This window comes from Leucoraja erinacea, chromosome 12 (assembly GCF_028641065.1).
Source record: "Leucoraja erinacea ecotype New England chromosome 12, Leri_hhj_1, whole genome shotgun sequence".
Taxonomy (NCBI): domain Eukaryota; kingdom Metazoa; phylum Chordata; class Chondrichthyes; order Rajiformes; family Rajidae; genus Leucoraja; species Leucoraja erinaceus.
In genome coordinates, this window is record NC_073388.1 from 46101114 (window position 1) to 46123365 (window position 22252).

General features: G+C 47.5%; 1 protein-coding gene across 1 annotated transcript; it reads left to right on the forward strand.

The window, feature by feature from the left end:
- Positions 1 to 9041: 9041 nt before the first annotated feature.
- Positions 9042 to 18332, forward strand: zgc:110222 (uncharacterized protein LOC550336 homolog). Its single transcript, XM_055644039.1, has 3 exons — positions 9042 to 9297; positions 10795 to 11116; positions 17202 to 18332. Exons 2-3 carry the CDS (start codon positions 10864 to 10866, stop codon positions 17408 to 17410), a joined length of 462 nt encoding a protein of 153 aa, XP_055500014.1. The 5' UTR covers positions 9042 to 9297; positions 10795 to 10863; the 3' UTR covers positions 17411 to 18332.
- Positions 18333 to 22252: the final 3920 nt, after the last annotated feature.

Genomic DNA, 22252 nt, shown 5'->3' on the forward strand with positions numbered 1-22252 from the left:
TGGCAAGAATGTCTTTCCTCAGATTAGGAGACCATGTCAGATGTCAGATAGGATTGTTCACTGGTGAGACGCGGGGAGCGAGGTTCCAACAGTCAGGCAAGTCTAACCCGTCCTCAATGTGTGGAGGTAACATTTCAGATCAGGACCCTTCCTCAAGGCCCTGTCCCACTTTCCCGAGTTGCTCACGAACTCTCCTGAGTTTTCCCCTTGATTCGAACTCGGGGAATGACGGGTAATGTCGGTAGCGAGCCCGTAGGAGTCCGTAGATGTTTCGTAGCGGCTCGTAATGCCAGCCGTAGGAACTCGGGAAATCAGAACACGGGCAACATGTTGGAAAATGGCCACGAGTAAAAAAAAATAGCCCCGAGTACCTACGAACGGCTATTACCGTAATTCTCCGAGTTTGAATCAAGGGGAAAAACTAGGGAGAGTTTGTGAATAACTCGGGAAAGTGGGACAGGGCCTTCAGGTTCAGAAGACCCCCACCCAACATGTCACCTCTCCCTGTTCTTGATCGCGCCACGGTGGCGCAGCGGTATAGTTGCTGCCTTACAGTGCCAGAAACCAAAGGTTCAATCCTGACTACAGGTGCTCTCTGTACAGAGTTTGTACGTTCTCCCCGCGACCACGTGGGTTTTCTCCGGGTGCTCCAGTTTCCTCCCACACTCCAAAGACATATAGGTTTGTAGGTTAATTGGCTTTGGTAAAAATTGTAAATTGGCCCTAGTGTGTAGGATAGTGCTGGTGTACAGGGGTGATCGCTGGTTGGCGTGGACTCAGTGGGCTGAAGGGCCAGTTTCCGTGCTGTATCTCTAAACTAACTAGATTGCAAGGCACTTGGGGGGGGGGGGAATCAAAGGAATGGGATTGATTAGAAAGATTTTACAAGTGGGCCGAATGGTGCCTGTGTTCTACTGTTGTACCTGAGGTCAGTAACTCTGTGGAGAGGGGCTGGGTGCATGAATAGCAGCCGTGACCTGGATAGAATGAGTGCAGAGTAAAGAGGTTGAGATGAGGGGCGCCCTGACAATCCCTCGCACGTTGACACGATGCCCCAAAACAACCTTGAGATCTGCTGGATTAAACAATGTCTCAGAGGGAGCCTCTTCACCCTCTGACACGTTGTGGAATAGACTGCCACCTGGTGGAGCGAGGTGGTGGGCCAGACTCGATCGGAACATTAAAAGATGGCAGGTTCCTGATTCAGGAGGAAGGCCAGTAACAAGGGCAACATGTAACAAGGATAAAAGGGAGGGAGGCTGAAGTGTCCTCTCCCTGCCCGGTTCTGTGTGTGAGGCCAAACGACAGAGCAAACTGCATGAGCTGAAGAGCCTCTCACTGTTCCTGTTGTGTTTTTTTTTAAAAATATAATTAATATGCCACGCCATCAGTTCATGTTTATAAAATGACCAGACCTCTGTTGCTATTTCTATAGGCAGAGTCCTGGTGCTGGATCTCAGCTTTTGTGCCACGGTTATCTTGGGCACATTTTGTTTCTGGGTGCTGATTTAATGAGAGGGGGCTATATTTAAAGGGGCATTAGCACATCCGCAAGTGCAAGGAGCACAATGGATAATTAGTGACACAAGACGTTACTGGGTCAGCAATATGAAAACAGCACTGAAACTTTACGCCTCAGCAGATCTAGTGACTGATCCCAAACCGACTCTGCCATGGCAACCACTGTATCATTGGCCTCTGCAGCAGATGACTGCCTCGGGAATGAAGCGTAACAGTAAGCTCCCCGTTGGTGAAGATGCAACACACTGAATACGTTGGCGCACAACAAAAACGGTCTCCTAATTCTGCTGTACAAACAGGTTCAGTGCCGATAGCTGCCTGATGGTGGGACCCTTGGGCTTCAGGATGTGATTGTTCTCAGTACCACCGCCCGCTGGTACCCACCGGTATTGCAGGCTGGGTAACCAACAAGAAGGGCAGGAATTTACAGAGGCCCAGTTAACCTACAAACCCAGGATCAACACAAAAAGCTCAGCGGGACCGGCAGCATCTCTGGAGAGAAGGAATATATGATGTTTCAGGGTCGAGACCCTACAAACCCACACATATTTGGGATGCGGGCGATAGCCAGAACATCCAGAGAAAGCCCACGCTGTCACAGGGTGAATTGTGCAAACTCCACACAAACAGCGCCAGGGGCCAGAATCGAACCAGGGTCTCTGGCACTGTGAGGTAGCAGCTCTACCAGTTGCACCACTGTGCAGCACGATGTTCCTATGTATCAATAGACCAGCATGTTTAAACACTTCCTCGTGTCGAGATACCCTAAAAATTACATTTAAGCAGCTTCTTATGTCCTACAAGGGGCAGCACAGTGGCTTAACGGGTAGAGTTGCTGCCTTACAGCGCCAGGGACCCAGGTTCAATCCTGACTACGGGTGCTGTCTGCACAGAGTTTGTATGTTCTCCCTATGACCGCGTGGGTTTTCTCCAGGTGGTCTGGTTTCCTCCTACACTCCAAGGACATACAGGTTTGTAGATTGATTGGCTTTGGTAACATTGTAAATTGGCCCGAGTTTGTAGGATAGTGCCGGAGTACGGGAGTGATCGGTGGTCGGCCTGGACTTGGTGGGCCGAAAGGCCTGTTTCTGCGCTGTATCTCTAAATTGAACGTAAATTAAAACTAAACTACTGCTAATACCTACGACATACCCTGTCCTGCAATCTTGCGAAGGCAGGACTAGCAATGAGAGAGTGCAGAAGAATTCAGGGGAGATCCTCTTGTTTCTCCCCCTGAAGATGGAAATCACCCAGCAATTAGTTCAAGCCAGGCATATGTAGGAACCCTGCCACAGCACAGAAGCCTTAAGCCCATGTCCCACTTAGGAGACCTAAACAGCAACCTTTGGTGACCTTGCCCGCCACCAAAAAAAAAATCAAGGTCGAAGTGATCAGCAACCTCCTACCACCTCCCACACATATGTTGAAAACCTTCATCAACTATGAAGTAAAACCGGATTCGACTAGACCTGCGACTAAAAAATGATCGATTTTTAAAATGGCAACCTATTTTCAGTTGAGGCCGGTTTTAATCATGATGAAAAAGTACCAGCAACCTAGATGAATCCTTGACCACGTGGAAACCATTTTTGACCATTAGGGAGAGTGACCAACACCTCCGGTGACCTCATGGAAACCTTGGGTGGCGGGCAAGGTCACAGAGGTTCACAAAAAAGCTGGAGAAACTCAGCGGGTGCAGCAGCATCTATGGAGCGAAGGAAATAGGCAACGTTTCGGGCCGAAACCCTTCTTCAGAGAGGACACAGAGGTTGCTGTTTAGGTCTCCTAAGTGGGACAGGGGCTTTACCATACACCCCACAACTATGCCCTGGGCTTTAGAGTCCCAGACAGTTGAAGACCATAAACATTATTATCTCATGAGGTACAACATTTCCTCAAAACCTAACATTAATTTCATGCCTGTGCAGCACACTTAAAGAAGTGTCACACTGGGTGGCACGGTGGCACAGCAGTAGAGTTGCTGCCAAACAGCTTCAGAGACCCGGGTTCGATTCTGACTACAGCTGCTGCCGGTGGGAAGTTTGTACGTTCTCCTTGTGACGGTGTGGGTTTTCTCCGGGTTCTCCGGTTTCCTCCCAAACTCCGAAGACGTGCAGATTTGTGGGTTGAAGTATCTCAGCGGGACGGGCAGCATCTCCGGAGAGAGGAATGGGTGACCTCGACCCGAAAAGTCACCCATTCCTTCTCTCCGGAGACGCTGCTTGTCCTGCTGAGTTACTCCAGCATTTAGTGTCTACCTTCGATTTAAACCAGCATCTGCAGTTCTTTCCTACAGATCTGTACGTTAATTGGTTTCTGTAAATTGTCCCTAGTGTGTTGGGCAGAACTAGTGTACGGGTCGGGGGCGGAATGGCCTGTTTCCACGTTTATCTTTAAAATGTTCCATTGTGCAGCTGCATGTAAGAATTTCATTGTTCTTTTTGGGACATTTGACAACAAAACATTCTTGACTTGCTTCTCGAACTAAATTAAACTAAACTAACTGCTTTCGCAATCCTCTGAACATGCAGCAAGTTAACTCACAGGGTCTGCTGAGCATGTTTATAACGATATCAAAACCAGTTCGGGGAGTTGCCGGCAACTAAAGTTACTTTGGGAAACTGTTGCCCGACCATTCATTTTGTGAATGACACAACCTTACCAGGCAATGCCTGTGCAGTTTAAAGGGTCCCGCAGTCCATACTGTCTAACGCAAGAGAGAAGATTGAGACAAAGCGCTGGAGTATCGCAGCGGGTCAGGCAGCATCTCTGGAGAAAAAGGATGGGTGACGTTTCGGGTCGGGACCCTTCCTCAGACTGCAATTACTCCAGCACTTTTTCATTTCACTGCACATCTCGTATGTGTATGTGACGAATAAACTTGACTTGACTTGTCTATCTTTGATGCAAACCAGAATCTGCAGTTCTTTGTTTCTACGTTAGAGCAAGCACCCTCTGCTCTTCTTACCAGAGGGTAAACATTGCTGGGAGAGGTGAAGACAGGTGCTGACCTTCAATGGGACCATCGGTCATTGGTGTATTGTGTCTAGCCCCCCCATCACAGCTCGAAGGCAAACTTGTCCAACCAGCAGTGTAGGAAGGAACTGCAGATGCTGGTTTACACCAAAGATAGACATAAAGTGCTGGGGTAACTCAGCGGGACAGCATCTCTGGAGAACAATCGAAGGAAACGAATAGATGGCGTTTTGGGTCGAGACCCTTCTTCAGACTGAACCTTCTTTGGACCGAAGGAGGGCTTCGACCTAAAACTTTATCTGTTCCATTTCTCCAGAGATGCTGCCTGACCCGCTGAGTTGCTCCAGCACTTTGTGTGTATCTTTGCCCAACCAGCTGAATCTGCAAGAAGGGGAGGCCAGTTTTCCAACAACCCATTTCTGCATGAGTACATGTGCACAGGGAATCACAGTTCTAAAACCTGCGACATATTGCACGGTGCAGGTGTTAGGATATCACTGGCTCAGCAGCCTTACAGAGCGCAGAGGGGGACTTCTCCACACCTCCTCAACACACAACTACGCAAGCAGAGCAATTTCTCATCGGGAAAGCTTAAGGAGTTGCAAAATGGATGAGACAAGCAGCTGAGCCCGGTGCAAATAAATCGTCACTATTTTACTTTGCAATCATATCATATTTCCCACCAACTCCCTTCAAACCGAAAATGGATAATTATATAAATGCAGTGCGATGCCTCACTTCCCATTTCTCCATGTGGGCTGACGTTATAAACTTAAGGGCCTGTCCCACTTTCACCACCTAATTCACGACCTCTGCCGAGTCTGCCCTTGACTCATACTCGCAGCATGGTCGTCACGAGGTCGTAGGTCGGTCGTAGCAGGCCGTGATGCCAGTCGTAGGGACTCGTGGCATCAAGTAGGTCGGGGCGTTTTTTCAACATGATGAAAAATGTCCACGAGTGAAAGTGGTCGTGAATTAGGTTATAAAAGTGGGACAGGCCCTTTACCTCTGCCGACAAACGACACAACTTCTAATAAAGGACTTCCAGGCCGACAAGAAAGTTTGATTATGCTAGAAAAACAAGCACTTATCTAGTTTCTTCCTAAACCCCTGTGTAGCTGGTGAAAGATAAACTCTCCCATCAGCCATGAGGGTCAGAAGTGTGAAAACGCACACCTCCAGATTCCGGGACAGTTTCTTCACAGCTGTTTATCAACGGAACCATCCTATCACTAACTAGAGAGTATTCCTGACCTCCCATCGTCCTCATTGGAGACCTTCGGAATACCTTTATTCGGACTTTACTGGACTTTGTCTTGCACTACACGTTATTCCCTGTATCATGTATCTGTAAACTGTGGACGGCTCAATTGTAATCATGTATAGTCTTTCCGCTGACTGTATTGCACACAACCTCGGTACACGTCACAGTAAACTAAACTAATAAAATAACTCTGTTTCTCCCTCCACAGATGCTGACTGACCTGCCAAGTGTTCCAATAATTTCTGTTGCTATCTCCCCCCTCCTCCTCCATCTCTGGAGGAGGACAGATCCATGGAGGCCTGTCTCAAAGGCACTGAGCCACAACTGTAGACACAGCCAAACGCACACGCAATCGCACACAGGCACACACACACACAAAGACACACGCATACACACAGACAAACGCACACACAATCGCACACACACGCACACACGCACACAAAGACACACGCATACACACAGCCAAACGCACACACAATCGCACACACACGCACACACGCACACGAAGACACACACATACACAGCGGTAATACTAACCTTTGTCACAAAGCCATCCAACACAGGAACAAGCCCTTCAGCCCATTAAGTCCACACTGATAATCAAACGTCTATTTAACTAATTCCGCTTTTATTCTCTCCATATTCCCATCTCCAGACTCTACCACGCCTCGCCGGTAGGTGTAATTCACACTGGTCGATGAACCTACAACTCTATGCATCTACCCAATCTTTTCTTCTCATGATTTTTTACACCTCTATAAGATCTCCCCCCTCATCCTCCTGCGCTCTAAGTAATAGAGTCCCAGCCCGTTCAGCCTCTCCCTGTAGTTCAGGTCCTCGAGTCCTGTCAACATCCAGGAGTTGGCCTGGCAAGCAGCACCAAGCCCTCCAGCAGGCCACGGGTCCCCCGCCCTGAACTCCGAAGATGGCCCGGGCAACTGGCAGGGGGGTGGGCCTCCGAGAACAAAGGGGGGGTGGGGGGGTACAGTGCTATGTGTGGCCGCAGGCAGTACATGGGACTGTTGAGTGAACAACCTCTGCGTAACTTTGTCAACGCCAAAATGTGGCAACACTTGTGTACTGCCTAGGTGAAGTCTGATTTATGATTGTACCGTGTTGTATACAAAACAAAGCATTTTCTGCCTGGCCCGATGAGTTACTCCAACACTTTTTGCTCAAGATTCCAGCACATGCAGTTCCTTGTATATCCTTCAATTACGGCTGACATTGTGCACTGCTCCTTTTATGACGTGGCCCGTTCATGATCAATTTTAGGTATTTTATCCAACACCACCCATCCAGGGTGCACGGATCGGTATTCTTGCCACCGCACTATCCCCAGACTGGAGCCCATATCCATCTTTTCATTAGTAGGAAAGAACTGCAGATGCTGGTTTAAATCGAAAATAGACACAAAATGCTGGAGTAACTCAGCGGGCCAGGCAGCATCTCTGGAGAGAAGGAAAGGGTGACGTTTCAGGTTGAGATTCATCTTGAGTCTGAAGAAGGGTCTCGACCCAAAATATCACCCATTCCTTCTCTCCAGAGATGCTGCCTGTCCCGCTGAGTTACTTCAGCATTTTATGTCTACCTTCCATCTTTTCATTGCAACTGGATTGAATTCTATTTGCACTTTCCATGTCCAAATTTCCCACTTTAACCCAATTACCAAAGTTCCAGTTCGTCTGAAAAATAACAGCCCATGCCTTTTCCTTTCCAAGTTCCCCTCAGTCATTGACCCTGCCAGTAGAACTGCCGCTACCTGCAGTTCCAGGCAATGTCTAAATAGGGGATTGGCAGCAGAAGAGGATTAAATTAATGGCAACAGTCTAGAGATTCCCTCCCTCTCACTTGCTCACCTCATGATTGTACTGTGTATCAGTATAAGAATACCTTGTAAATGTACCATGTGGACTGACTTAGCTGTTAATCGATAGTGTATTGTCTTTGATTAAAGGCCGGCATGGTGGCGCAGCGGTAGAGTTGCTGCCTTACATCACGTTCAGCGCCAGAGACCTGGGTTCGATCCCGATTACTCTACTCTGTCTGTACAGAGTTTGTACGTTCTCCCCGTGACTCGCGTGGGTTTACTCCGAGTTATCCGGTTTCCTCCCACCATCCAAAGGTTTGTAGATTAATTGGCTTTCTATAATTATAAATTTTCCCTTGTGTGTGTAGGAGAGTGTTAATGAGCAGGGATCGCTGGTCAGAACGGACTCGGTGAGCTGAATAGCCTGTTTCCGCGCTATATCTCTAAACTAAACTAAAGGGTGGTAGTTTCATATTAAGTAGGTTAAGTATGAGGTGTTGAGACTTGAAAGACAGAGATCCAACGAGATGAAATTATAGAACAGTGTTCCCTGCATGGATCATGATAGGCAGTGGTGTCAGTAATCTCTAGAGATAGGGGCGGCACGGTGGCGCAGCTGTCCCAGAGACCCGGGTTCGATCCTGACTACAGGTGCTGTCTGTACGGAGTTTGTACGTTCTCCCTGTGACCACGTGGGTTTTCTCTGGGTGCTCCGGTTTCCTCCCATATTCCAAAATAAAAGACATGCGTGTTCGGCACCAAATGTATAGACTTAAATAAAAACTATAAACTAATAGACTTGGGACATTATTTTTTTACTTTGCACTACTATTGTCTGTTTGTCTGTTTTTCAATGTATACTGATCTTTTTGTTGTTGCTTATTTGGGGTTTTAGAGAATTTTATGTTTACATATATGTTGTGCTGCTGCAAGTAAGAATTTCATTCTTCCATGTCGTGACATTATGGCAATAAAACACTTTTGACTTGAAATGCCATTGATATCAGGATAATTGCTCAACTTCCTCAGGGTGCAGTCTTCAATATTCCTGTGTTACATCTGCTGTTTTTAAATTCTCGAGACCTGCCCAGATCAAAAGCAGACCAATTATTCAGGCATGGGGCAGCAGAGAGGAGGGGACCAGTGGCCTAAACATTGTTTTACTTGACACTAATCTAGGAACATTCATGTTCTTGATTGGTTTAGCCTGTGAAGGTCAAACCATTGATGTTAGCATGTTGGATTCATTTGGGCTGGTACTTCCTGTTCAAGTTTACAGGCTGCAGTTGTGCTAAGTGTGTGTGTGGGGGAGAGTGAGAGAGAGGGAAAATAAAGAGCGAGAGAGGGAAAGGGAAAGAGAGAGAGAGAGAGAGGGAGAGAGGGAGGGAGAGAGAGAGAGAGAGAGAGAGAGGAGGGAGGGAGAGAGAGAGAGAGACGGAAAGAAAGAGAGAGGGAGGGAGAGAGCAAGGGAGGGAGAGAGCAAGGGAGGGAGGGAGAGGGAGAGAGAGTATAGATTGTGTATTAATGTTCAGTGCAGCGTTGGACTGAGGTTCTGCTGTTCAGAGCAGGTCTCTGTGCACCCAAACCCGTGTACCTTGAGAAAGAGCAGCCAGGAACTACTCTAAAGATTTTTATTTTTCACTTTACATTCCTGTTGTCAATGGTCTTAATGTATTTGTGGACTGCACATGGTGTTTCACCAAGATCCCCCCTTCTTGTGTAGCGGGTGAGCATTTTACAGCTGCAAAACTGTATTAAATCCTTTTCTTATTGTATTATGAATGTGATTTAATCGTAATTGTATTCAGGCAATAGTGGGCAATGCTGCAAGTGTGTTAAACTTTATGGATTTGAAGTGTATGGTTATTGCTGTGCTTTTCTTTGCTTGGGAGTGATCCTGACCTCCCATCTACCTCATTGGAGACGGAACTATCTTTCTTTACAGGACTTCAATATTATATCTTGCACTGAATGTTGTACACTGTGCAGTATGGACGGTTTGATTGTATTCATGTATAGTCTTTTCTCTAACTGGAAAGCATGCAGACACAAGCTTGTCACTGTACCTCAGTACACGTGACGATAATAAACTAAACATCCTCGTGAATCTCCTCGATACTGCCTACAACACAAATACGTCCTTACAAAATGTGATCGGAACTGCACACAATTTTCCAAGTGCAATCCAACCAATGTTTTGTAACATAGCAACATAAAGGGCCTGTCCAACTTGGGCGTCATTTGCATGTCATTTATGCGACATCATTTACGCGGCAAGACGTACGTGTTGCGCGCGTGGCGTGCATTACGTGCGCATGGTGCGTGGTCACGTAGGCAGTGACCCGTGGTCGTGCGCGGCGCCCCAGGAATCTTCGTGCGCCACCTGCGTGTCACGTAAATAACGCCCAAGTGGGACAGGCCCTTTACATCCCAATTTTTATATTCTATTCACCGACTGATGAACACAAGCAATGTCATAAGCCTTAGATAGACACAAAAAGCTGGAGTAACTCAGCGGGACAGGCAGCATCTCTGGAGAGAAGGAATGGGCGATGCTTTTCAGACCCTTCTTCAGACTGAACCTGTCCTATCCATGTACAGACTGAACATGGGTCTCGACATGAAACATCACCCATTACTTCTCTCCACAGATGCTGCCTGTCCCGCTGAATTACACCAGCCTTTTGTGTCTGGCTTTGGTTTAAACCAGCATCTGCAGTTCCTTCCTACACATGTCATTAGCCTTCTTCACTACCCTACCAACGTTGCCACTTTCAGTGAACTATGAGCTTGGACATCAATATTCCTTCACACCCTACCATTTATTGCACGTGCCCTCTCCCTATTTGAGATTTCAAAAATGTATCAACAGGCATTAGTCGTGGAGCAGGTGGTAGAGTTGCTGCCTAACAGCACCAGAGCCCCAGGTTCCACCCATACCTCGGGCACTGTCTGTGTGGAGTTTGCACGTTCTCCCTGTGACTGCGTGGGTTACCTCCGGGTGCTCCGGTTTCCTCCCACATCCCTATGAAGTGCAGGTTTGTAGGTTAAGTGGCCCTCTGTAAAATTGCCCCTAGTGTGTCGGTAGTGGATGAGAAAGTGGGATAACATGGAACTAGTGTGAACGGGTGATCGCTGGTCAGTGTGGACTTGGTGGGCAGAAGGGCCTGATTCCATGTTGTATCGCTGATCTAAACTAAATTCCATATCTCTTTGTTTGCAGACTCGGATCGGAAGTAGGTTTGTTCCAGCCACCCCCTTGTTCTGGGAGGGGAGGGGTTAACGGGCTCCAATGAGGGTGGGCTGTCTCTCCTTCCGCCAGCCCTACGCTGGTCTCATCCTCAACAGCGTGAAGACGGTGGAGACTCGCTGGAGGCCTCTGCTGGCAGAGCTGCACCACTGCACCCTGGCTATCCACGTCGCTTACAAGGACTGGGAAGGCTCGGATTGGAAAGACATCCTCACTCACACAGTGGGGATGACCCCGCACCAGATACAGGCGTTGGTGCAGGAGGGGGAGCGGTTCGGCAGAGGAGCAATTGTCGGTAAGGAAGGGGGTTCATTTTTAATTCTAGCCACAAGAGACGAGGATGTTGCCAGGACTCGAGGACCTGAGCGGAGAGGTTGGGCAGGCTGCGACTCTATTCCCTGGAGTGCAGGAGGATGAGGGTTGATCTTATAGAGGTGTACAAAATCATGAGGGAAATAGATGTGGTGAATGCACTACCTGTTACCCAGCGGAGAGGAATCAAGTATCGCAGGACCGGTTTAAGGTGAGAGGGGAAAGATTTAAAAGCTAAATTTTCACTTAGATGGTGGGGGGTATAAGTTCATGTGATGGGAGCAGAATTAGACCATTTGGCCCATCAAGTCTGCTCTGCCATTCTATCATGGCTGATCTATCTCTCCGTCCTGACCCCATTCTCCTGCCTTCTCCCCATAACCTCTGATGCCCCCCGTATATGGAACAAGCTGCCAGAGAAGGTAGTCGAGACAGGTACTATAACAGCATTTAAGCCACTTGGACAGATACATGGATCGGAAAGGTTCAGAGGGAAATAGCTTAGACGGGGCATCTTGCTTCGCATGGACGAGTTGGGCTGAAGGGCCTGTTTCCGTGTTGCATAGATACCAGAATAGAAGATAGGACAGAACATCACCAGAACAGGCCCTTTGGTCCACAATGTCTGCGCTGATCATGATGTCAAGATAGACTAATCTCATCTGCCTGCTCAAGATCCATATTCCTCTGTTCCCCACAGATCCATGTGCTATCGAAAATCTTGAGCAAAAAAAACAAACTGCTGGAGGAACTCAATGAACCAGGCAGCAGCTGTGAAGAGAGAGAGATGGACAGACAACGTTTCGGGGAGTCTAAACTTCTCTTCCCCCAGAGACACTGCTTGACCCGCAGAGTTCCTCCAGAAGTTTGTTTTTTGTTTGAGTCATTTTTAGTATTTATTTGAGACACATTTAAAAACCCAGGAATTATGTAGGAGTCTCAAATGGGCTCTTAGTAATCTTTTGCACTGGCCCCCTGGCCAAGGTCCAAGGAGATGGTACAGAAGTACACACAAACCAGTTGTATCACTCAACAAAAACACCAAGCAGCCTGTGGCTTCAATTAAAGTGAGACGTCACCACAGGAGGATGAGGGGTGATCTTATAGAGGTGTACAAAATCATGAGAGGAATAGATCAGGTAAACGCACAGAGTCTCTTGCCCAGAATAGGGGAATCAAGAACCAGAGGACATGGGTTTAAAGGTGAGGGGGAAAGATAGGGACCGGAGGGGCAACTTTTTCACACAAAAGGTGATGGGTGTATGGAACGAGCTGCCGGAGGAGGTAGTTGAGTCTGGTACGATCACATTATTTCAGAAACATGTGGACAGATATATGGATAGGACAGGTTTAGTTCAGTTCAGAGGTACAGCATAGAAACAAGCCCTTTGGCCCACCGAGTCCGCGCCAACCAGCGATCCCAGCACACTAGCAGTATCCTATACACACTAGGGACAATTCACAATGTTACCGAAGCCAATTAACCTACAAACCTGTACGTCTTTGGAGTGTGGGAGGAAACCAGAGCGGGCAGGGAAACCCCACGCAGGTCGCAGGGAGAACGTACAAACTCCGCACAGACAGCACCCGTGGTCAGGATTGAACCCGTGACTCCGGTGCTGTGAGGCAGCAAGTTTACCGCCAAGCCACTGTGCCGGTTTTGAGGGATAAGGGCCAAACGCAGGCAGGTGAGACTAGTGCAGATGGGACATGTTGGTCGGTGGGGCAAGTTAGGCCAAAGGGCCTGTTTCCAGGCTGTATGACTCCATTACTCTATGACATACTGCTGTGAGTTGATAAGTACGATCAAAGTTTCAATACAATTTAACAACCGCTGTCATTTGCTCATTTTCTCAACTGCTTCTCATGTTGTCAGTTATTTTTACTTCATGATCTGCAGTTACCATTCATATATGATTTGTCAGCGGTTGAAGAGAAAGCTTGGCATTTATACAGTGTAGCACCTTTCACAACTGTAAGACATCGCAAATCATTTTGTCACAAAAAGTAGTTTTGCCATTGAAGATGCAACTACCAATTTTCACACACAGGTGCTAAAGAGTAGATAATAAGAAGGAATTATCTTAAGGTTGGTGCAAGGGACAGTTCTCCAAACTCTGATTGTGAATGATGCAATGTTCTGGACTCAACAACGAATCCCGCTGAGTTACTACTCCAGCTTATTGTGTCTATCTTCGGTTTAAACTAGCATCTGCAGTTCTTTCTTACACAATATATCCACAAATTTCAGTTTAGTTTAGAGATACAGCACGGAAACCGACCGGCCTTTCGGCACACCGAGTCCTCACTGCCCAGCGATCCCCGCACATTAACACTATCCTGCACACACTGGGGACAATTTACATTTATATGTAACCAATTAACCTACAAGCCTGGACGTCTTTGGAGTGTGGGAGGAAACCGAAGATCTCGGATAAAAGCCACGCGGTCATGGGGAGAACGTACAAACTCTGCACAGACGGCACCTGCAGCCAGGACTGAACCCGGGTCTCCGGCGCTGCAAGCAACTCTACTGCTGCGCCACCGTGCCGCACTAATAGTTTCAGCTTTTTATCTAATTTTTCAGCATTCAGTTATTCTTCCCTTCTGATATTTCAGATGTAATCCATCCATCTTATTCATACCTTCCTCAGACATAGCCTCTGCTATTCAGTGGCCTTCAGCCAGTTTTGCCGTCACTACACCCGCACGTCATTTAGCTTCTCCTGATCTCCGTTCTATGGCAGACCTCCCATTAGGTCTTCTGTGCCTCTCCTTCCTCTCCCTCCACATTTAAACTTGTTTAAATTCTCACTTTTCCCTGTCCTGAAGACAGGGCATCAACCTGAACCGATGATTCTGTTTCCCTCTCCACAGATGCTGCTTTGTCTACTGAGTAGTTCAACCATTTTCAGGTTTAAAACAGACCAGGGACCGGAAGAAACTGTCCCCACACATCTCCTTTAAACTTTGCCCCTCTTACCTTAAAGCTATTTAGCGGCAGCACGGTGGTGCAGAGATAGAGTTGCTGCCTAAAGGGCCGATCCCACGAGCAAGCGACCTGCATGCGGCGAGCATGACCAAACGGAAGCGGGGGCCGCGTGGAGATCGAGTGAATGACGTGAAGTTCGAGCGAAGTCCGCGGGAAGTTCGCGCGTGACGTACGGCGTCAAGACTTTGACGCGTCGAAATGCGCACGCCCCCGTCGAGGAGGTGCGTACGGCGTCGAGGCGGCTGCGGGCCGGCAGGCCGTTGCCGCGCAGAATTTTTGAACACGGTCAGTTTTTCGGAGCCCAACGCGATGTCAGGACCAGCGCCGCACAACTCCATACGGCTCTGGCGATCGAAGTGGGACCGGTCCCGCGAGGCCGTACGGCTCAAGCGACCACGTTAGGTCGCGCTTGCCGCATGGAGTCGCATGCTCGTGGGACAGGCCCTTTACATCGCCAGGGAGCTCGGTTCGACTACGGGTGCTGTCTGTACGGAGTTTGTACGTTCTCCCTGTGAACGCGTGGGTTTTTTCTGGGTGCCCCGGTTACCTCCCATATTCCAAAGACTTACAGGTTTGTAGGTTAATTGGCTTCGATAAAAATTGTAAATTGTCCCTAGTGTGTGGGCAGGATAGTACTAGTGTACGGGGATCGCTGGTCAGCACGGATTCAGTGGGCCGAACAGCCTGTGTTGGCGCTGTATCTCTAAACTAAACTATGTCCTCTAGTATTTGATACTTCCTTCCTGGGGGACAAAAGGTTTTAACTGTCTACCCTATCTATGGTCTCATATGTTTTTATTTTATTAAATTTGATGTTTGAATTACCTTGTGTGATATCTTAGATTATCGGCAAACATTTTACAATCATTATTTATTGTAGGATGTGCTGCCCAAACTCCAATAAACAGCAATAGGATATTGGCCCAGTTATCTGGTTCAATGTTCACTGAGATAAAGGGCACCTCTTCACAATTGAGTTTTAAATGTAAATAAATGACATCAAAAGTAAAAAGACCAATCTAATAAACCTAAGGTAGACAGAAATGCTGGAGAAACTCCAGCAGGTGAGGCAGCATCTATGGAGCGAAGGAATAGGCGACGTTTCGGGTCGAGACCCTTCTTCAGACTGATGTGGGGGTGGTGGGGGCGGGAAGAAGAAAGGAAGAGGTGGAGACAGAGGGCTGTGGGAGAGCTGGGAAGGGGAGGGGAAAGAGGGAGAAAGCAGGGACTACCTGAAATTGGAGAAGTCAATGTTCATACCGCTGGGATGTAAACGACCCAAGCAAAATATGAGGTGCTGCTCCTCCAATTTACGGTGGTCCTCACTCTGGCCATGGAGGAGGCCCAGGACAGAAAGGTCAGATTCGGAATGGGAGGGGGAGTTGAAGTGCTGAGCCACCGGGAGATCAGGTTGGTTATTGTGAACTGAGCGGAGGTGTTGGGCGAAGCGATCGCCAAGCCTACGCTTGGTCTCACCAATGTAGCGCAGCTGACACCTAGAGCAGCGGATGCAATAGATGAGGTTGTAGATAGGTACAGGTGAACCTCTGCCTCACCTGGAAAGTGATTAGGTCTTTGGATGGAGTCAAGGGGGGAGGTAAAGCGACAAGTGTAGCATTTCCTGCGGTTGCAAGGGAAAGTACCCGGGGAGGGGGTGGTTTGGGTGGGAAGGGACGAATTGACCAAGGAGGTTACGGTCTCTGCAGAAAGCAGAAAGGGGAGGAGATGGGAAGATGTGGCCAGTGGTGCGATCCCGTTGGAGGTGGCGAAAATGTTGGAGGATTATCTGTATTCTAAAAGCCTACGTAATTGACTCAGTTGTTCCAGTACCAAATACAACCAGGGTTTTCTGTAAACAAGTCAAGATGCTATCTCATTCTTATACATAAAAACATTTTGAAAACGTCATTCAAATCACAGCAGGTAAAGCCAGTGAACCTGACCATTGGGACCCAGCAGGACATCATTTATCACAGCCCGAGAGAAACAGGCAGGAGTACAAACAAGGAACTGCAGATGCTGGTGTACAAACCAAGATACAAAAGTGCTGGAGTAACTCTGCGGTTCAGGCAGTGTCTCTGGAGTACATGGATAGGTGACCTTTGGGGTTGGTTCTGAACCTGAACGGTGCCTATCCTTGTGCTCCAGAGATACTTCCTGACCTGCGGAGTTACTCCAGCACTTTGGCTTGACCTTCACTCCATTGATTTCAATGTATTAAATTGCACCCCACACCTTTGCGTTTGGTCTGAAGAAAGGTCTTGACCTGAAACAGTGCCTTATCCATGTTGTCCACAAATAGATAGGATCCTCTTTCAGTGAGAGACAATACCTCCAGCAGTGCAGTCTCTCTCCGCGTTGCAGAGCAAAGTCAAGAGAGCATTGACTTAGATATTTGTGCATTTTCTCTCCATATCTCACATATCTCACGCCTGTATCCACCTATCATTTGCCTGGCTATGTCCCGGCCCCAACTTTCTCCCTTCCATATAATCAGTCTGAAGAGGGTCTCGACCTGAAACTTCTCCTATACACATCCTCCAGAGATGCTGTCTGACCCGCTGAGTTACTCCAGAAAACTTTGCGTCTGATTTTGAAAACCAGCATCTACAGTTCCTTGCGTCTAGATTTCGTGGCAACTCACTGGTTCTGTAGAGTGATGAACAGGAAAGACTGCCTTTGCTATTGTGCAGAGCATCATTCATAACTCTTATATGTGTAGGAAGGAACTGCAGATGCTGGTTTAACCGAAGATAGACACAAAAAGCTAGAGTAACTCAGCGGGACAGGCAGCATCTCCGGAGAGAAGGAATGGGTGACGTTTCGGGTCGAGACCCTTCTTCAGACTCAACGTCACGGGAAAGGGAAACGAGAGACATAGACGATGATGTAGAGAGATATAGAATGATGAATGAAAGATATGCAAAAAAAGTAACGATGATACAGGAAACAGGCCATTGTTAGCTGCTTGTTGGGTGTGAACGAGAAGCTGGTGCAACTTGGGCGGGGGAGGGATGGAGAGGGAGGGAATGTAGTTGGAGAAATCAACATTCAACTATGTGTGTTTATGCTCCAGGATTAGTTGATGTTGGCGATACCTGGCAATGCCCCAGTGGTGCAGACCCGGAGGAAGTGAAGGAGCTGGAGAAAAGAGCTATTCTGCGCGGGCTGGAACAGAAGTATCTCACCAACTTGTCCAATCCAAGGTGGCTGCGGGAACCAATACCAGCCAAAGGACACAAGGATGTGTGGATGGTGGACATCCCTGATGAACTGATCCCCTGACCATCTCTGGCAACAAGTGGCATCTCGACTGAGATGCGGTGGGGTGGGGGGAGAAACATGTCAACATCCTGCGCTGAGTTACTGGTTATTAGTTTTTGGTTTAATATTGTCAGTGCATTACAGAGTTTAGAGTCCAGTTTATTATTGTCGCTTATACCGAGGTACAGTGAAAAGCTTTTATCTAGCGTGCTGTCCAAACAGCCAAAAGACTATACATGATTACAATCACGCCGGCAACAGTGTACAGATACAGGATCAAGGGAATAACGTTTAGAGCAAGATAAAGTCCAGTAAAATCCGAATAAGGATAGTCCGAGGGTCTCCAATGCGGTAGATAGTAGGTCAGGACCACTCTCTGATTGGTGATAGGATGGTTCAGTTGCCTGATAAAAGCTGGGACAAAACTTCCTGAATCTGGAGGTGTGCGTTTCCGCACTTCTCAACCTCTTGTGTGATGGGAGAGGGGAGAAGAGGGGGGGTGAGACTCGTCCTTGATTATGCTGGCGGCCTTGCCGAGGCAGCGTGAATGGTATTATTTGTGGCGGAATGCATCAGAATACTGTACTGGCACCTGCTAAGAGTTTAAAAACTAGACTTTCACAATTTTGGGAATTTTTAATTTTACAAAAGGATTATAAACTTTTTTTTAAATTCAAATGTATTCGTAAAATTAGGCGTTCAGGACCTTAAACAGCTTCAGCAGCTCATAGGACAATGATCTGCCAGTGTATGGTAATTGTCTCCATTTAAAAGGAGACTCAAAAACAAGGAGACCTGGGGATGTTTGTAAGCAAATCTTTGAAAATGCAGGATTCGTTAGCAAGGCATCCAATATAATATATCCTATTCTGGCTCTATAAACATAAGCAGAGAATGTAATCTCAACTGCAGAGCATATGCCAATAAAACACTTTGTTGTGTCCCCGTGTGTATTGTGTGACCACGGGTTAGCCAGGATGCATGAACAGTACTGGGTATCAGGAACCCTAGGTACATGGAGATGCAGAGACTTGCCTCATCCACTGCCCTCACCCCCACCATCTCCACCTCCCCAGTCACTCTGCTCCACTCCCCTCCTCTGTGCACTCATCTCCCATAGCCGTACAATATTTCCCTCTGATTTCACATCTTCCCCCCTTACACTCAACCCCCCCCCCCCCCCCCCCCCCCCCACACACCTTCTGGCTTTGCATTTCACTCCTTTCTTTAACTTGACACCCCTTTGTCTCCTCTTCACCTCCAGCCTTGGTCACTTGCTCCACCCATCTGCGCCTTCACCTGTATCCACCTGCTGGAGTAACTCAGCGGCTCAGGCAGTATCTCTCGAAGAAATGGAGTAAGTGACGTTCGGGTCGGAACCCTTCTTCATACCGAAAGTAGATACTTTTTTTTTCACACAGAGAGTGGTGAATCTCTGGAACTCTCTGCCACAGAGGGTAGTCGAGGCCAGTTCATTGGCTATATTTAAGAGGGAGTTTAATGTGGCCCTTGTGGCTAAGGGGATCAGAGGGTATGGAGAGAAGGCAGGTACGGGATACTGAGTTGGATGATCAGCCATGATCATATTGAATGGCGGCGCAGGCTCGAAGGGCCGAATGGCCTACTCCTGCACCTAATTTCTATGTTTCTATGTCTATGTTTCTAAGAGGAGGTAGGAAACGGGCAGAACAGATCAGGACTGGCAACAGATGACCAAGGAAGAGTAGAGCCCATAATGGCCCATTGTTGGCTGGGGGAGAGGTGATAATGAAGGGATTCAGGTATGCGAACAGTGGAACTAGTAGGATGTCTAGGGTGGGGGAGGGAGGGGGAGGAGGGGAGAGAGGGAATGCAGGAGTTACTTGAAATTAGAGAAGTCAATGTTCATACCGCTGGGTTGTAAGCCTCCCAAGCAAAATATGAGGTGATGTTCCTCCAATTTGCGTGTGGCCTTACTCTGACTGTGGAGGAGGCCCAGGCAGAAAGGTCAGTGTGGGATTGAGAAAGGGGAGTTCAAGTGTTTGGCAGCCGGGAGATCGCATAGGTCAAGGTGAACCGAGCGTAAGTGTTCGACTGGGCTTGGTCTCGCCGATATACAGGAGACCACACCTGGAACAGGGGTTACAGCAGATGAAGTTGGAGGAGGTGAAACTCTGCCTCACCTGAAAGGGCTGTCGGGGTCCCTGGACGGAGTGGAGGGAGGAGGTATAGGGACCTGTGTTGCATCTCCTGCGGTTGCTGGGGAAAGTTCCTGGGGAGGGGGTGGTTTGGTTGGGAAGCGATGGGTGAAGCAAGGAGTTGCAGAAAGACTCTGTTTATTGCTCAAGATTTCAACATCTGCAGTGTCTTCAGGTGACTTGGGAAAATATTTTTTCTAACAGAGATGCTATTGTAGGTAGGCGTTTCAAATCCTGATATGTTTAGATGAGATCTGGGCCTAATGGGCAAAAACAGCCGTTACAAGCTTGAAGCAGATGCCAACAGAACCAAATACTTCAGATTTATAATTCTCTACCTGGCAAGGTGGTGGACTGGATAAATATATGGTTAAGACGTTGGGCCAGAGGAAGTGGTAGAGGCGGATACAATCACGACATATAAAAGTTGCTTAGACTGCTGCATGGATAGGAAAGGTCGGAGGGAGGGATATGGGCCAAGCTTGGTTGGCATGGATGAGATGGGCCGAAGGGCCTGCGTCTGTGCTATGTTGTTCTATGGCTCTCTTTCAGTGAATGGCAAAGGTCCAGGAAGTGAAACGAACTAGATTGCTCTAAAAAAAACAAATCAAACCCATTGTAAAAACAAAACACTGCAGATGCTGGTTTATACCAAAGATAGACACAAAGTGCTGGAGTAACTCAGCGGATCAGGCAGCATCTCTGGAGAAAAAGAATCAGTGACGTTTCGGGTCGGGGCCCTTCGTCAGACTTTGCCAGTCTGAAGAAGGGTTCTGGTCCGAAATGTCACCCATCCTTTTTCTCCAGAGATGCTGCCTGACCCGCTGAGTTACTCCAGCACTTTGTGTCTATCTTTAATCAAACCCGCGACTGGATTGCTGTAATAACAATCCAAACCCATAATTTTGACTTTACCGAAGGGTAAGGATCACAGAAGGGGCGTGTGGATTTAAGCTCAGGGCTGCAGATATGTTATATGCTCTACTACATTGGTGAATCGCCTTGTACTCCAACGCTCCTGAAACAGAATTAAAACAGTAAAATCGCTAACGTCATCAAATCTCCAGGCGACTGTTTCTGGAGATGAAGCTTTAGTGGGCTCCGACCGATTATTAATGCTCTTTGCATGATAAGGCCTTACACAATCACTCAATTTGATAAGGGAGGCGACATTAAAGCAGGTGATTCAAATCAATACAAGGCTGCCTGCTAATAGAAATGGACAAACGCAAGTGTATTTGCATAAATCACTGATTGAAGAACGAAGGATTTGTTTCCAATAAGAAACACGGCTAATTAAAGAGATCAGTAACCCCCAGCTGACATTACATTTAGACAGGAACTAACAATACAAGAGGAACATGAATAACCGAGCCTGTTCCACACTGACAGAGAGCAAGGAAGGGAATTCATGTGCAATTAAACAAGGAGCAAAAGGAAAGGTTATTAAATAGGAGGTGGGAATCTTTACAAAGGTAGATTACACTTCTGAACACAAGGTGCCAAAGGAATGGAGAGGGGGAGGAGAAAGCAATAGTTTAATGTGGTATATTGGAGTGAATGTGAGATAATGTTATTGAAAGCTTTGATGGTGTGGCCTGGGCTAAGCCATTGCAGCAGTATAAACGATGAATAAAACTGGAAATAAAGCTGGAGGGAAGGTAATAAAGATCTTACCGTAGATACGAGAAAAGCCAAATGAAATTTGTCGCACGCATCGCATCGAACCTCTGCAGCAATTTAGAGGATCATAAACGGCTTCCAGTTCATTACCCAGCGTGTAGGAAACGCCAACTACCATGAATATTCTTAATGTGTTGGAAGGAACTGCAGATGCTGGTTTAAACTGAAGATAGACACAAAAAGCTGGAGTAACTCAGCGGGACAGGCAGCATCTCTGGAGAACGGAGTCGAGGGAAATGGGGGGAAGGCAGGAACGGGGTACTGATTGGGGATGATCAGCCATGATCACATTGAATGCGACGCTGGCTCGAAGGGCCGAATGGCCTACTTCTGCACCTATTGTCTATTGAGAGAAAGAATGGGTGACATTTCGGGTCGAGAACCTTCTTCAGACTTACCATTCGTAATATGGATTCTTAATACAAATATTCTTAATTTGCCTCCAGGTACCTGCCTGAGTTCACTGATCCATTCACACTCATTGCATCCCTTTCATTCACTATATTCTGTGTAATATATAAAAGAGGTATCTCACATGGAAGGAAAAGGATAAATAAGGAAGACTTGTGTAGGAAGGGACTGCAGATGCTGGTTTACACCGAAGATAGACACAAAGTGCTGGTGTAACTCAGTGGGTCAGGCAGCATCTCTGGAGAAAAGGAATAGGTGACGTTTTGGGTCGAGACTTTTCATCAGACTTAATGAATCTGACCCTGAGTCTGATGAAGGGCCTCGACCCAAATCATCATCTATTCCTTTCCCCCAGAGACGCAGCCTGACCCGCTGAGTTACTCCAGCATTTTGTGTCCATCTAAGAGAACCCTTGAGTGCTTTTGCATCAATAATTGAATGAAGCATTTGTTTCCACACCAAGACAAAGAGATCAGGGGAACCCAGACAAACATATATCACACTTTAAATTCTGTGCCAAAGAGGTTTTCAGTCATGCATATAAATTGGTGTTTAGTAGAAAACGCAACAGCCAACACGTGCATTGCTAAAT

Bases quoted from the DNA above. Each gene is read 5' to 3' on its own strand.
- zgc:110222 (XM_055644039.1), top strand. From the start codon at position 10,864: ATGAGGGTGGGCTGTCTCTCCTTCCGCCAGCCCTACGCTGGTCTCATC. The intron at 11,117-17,201 runs GTAAGGAAGGGG...TTTATGCTCCAG, and splicing joins CGGCAGAGGAGCAATTGTCG to GATTAGTTGATGTTGGCGAT.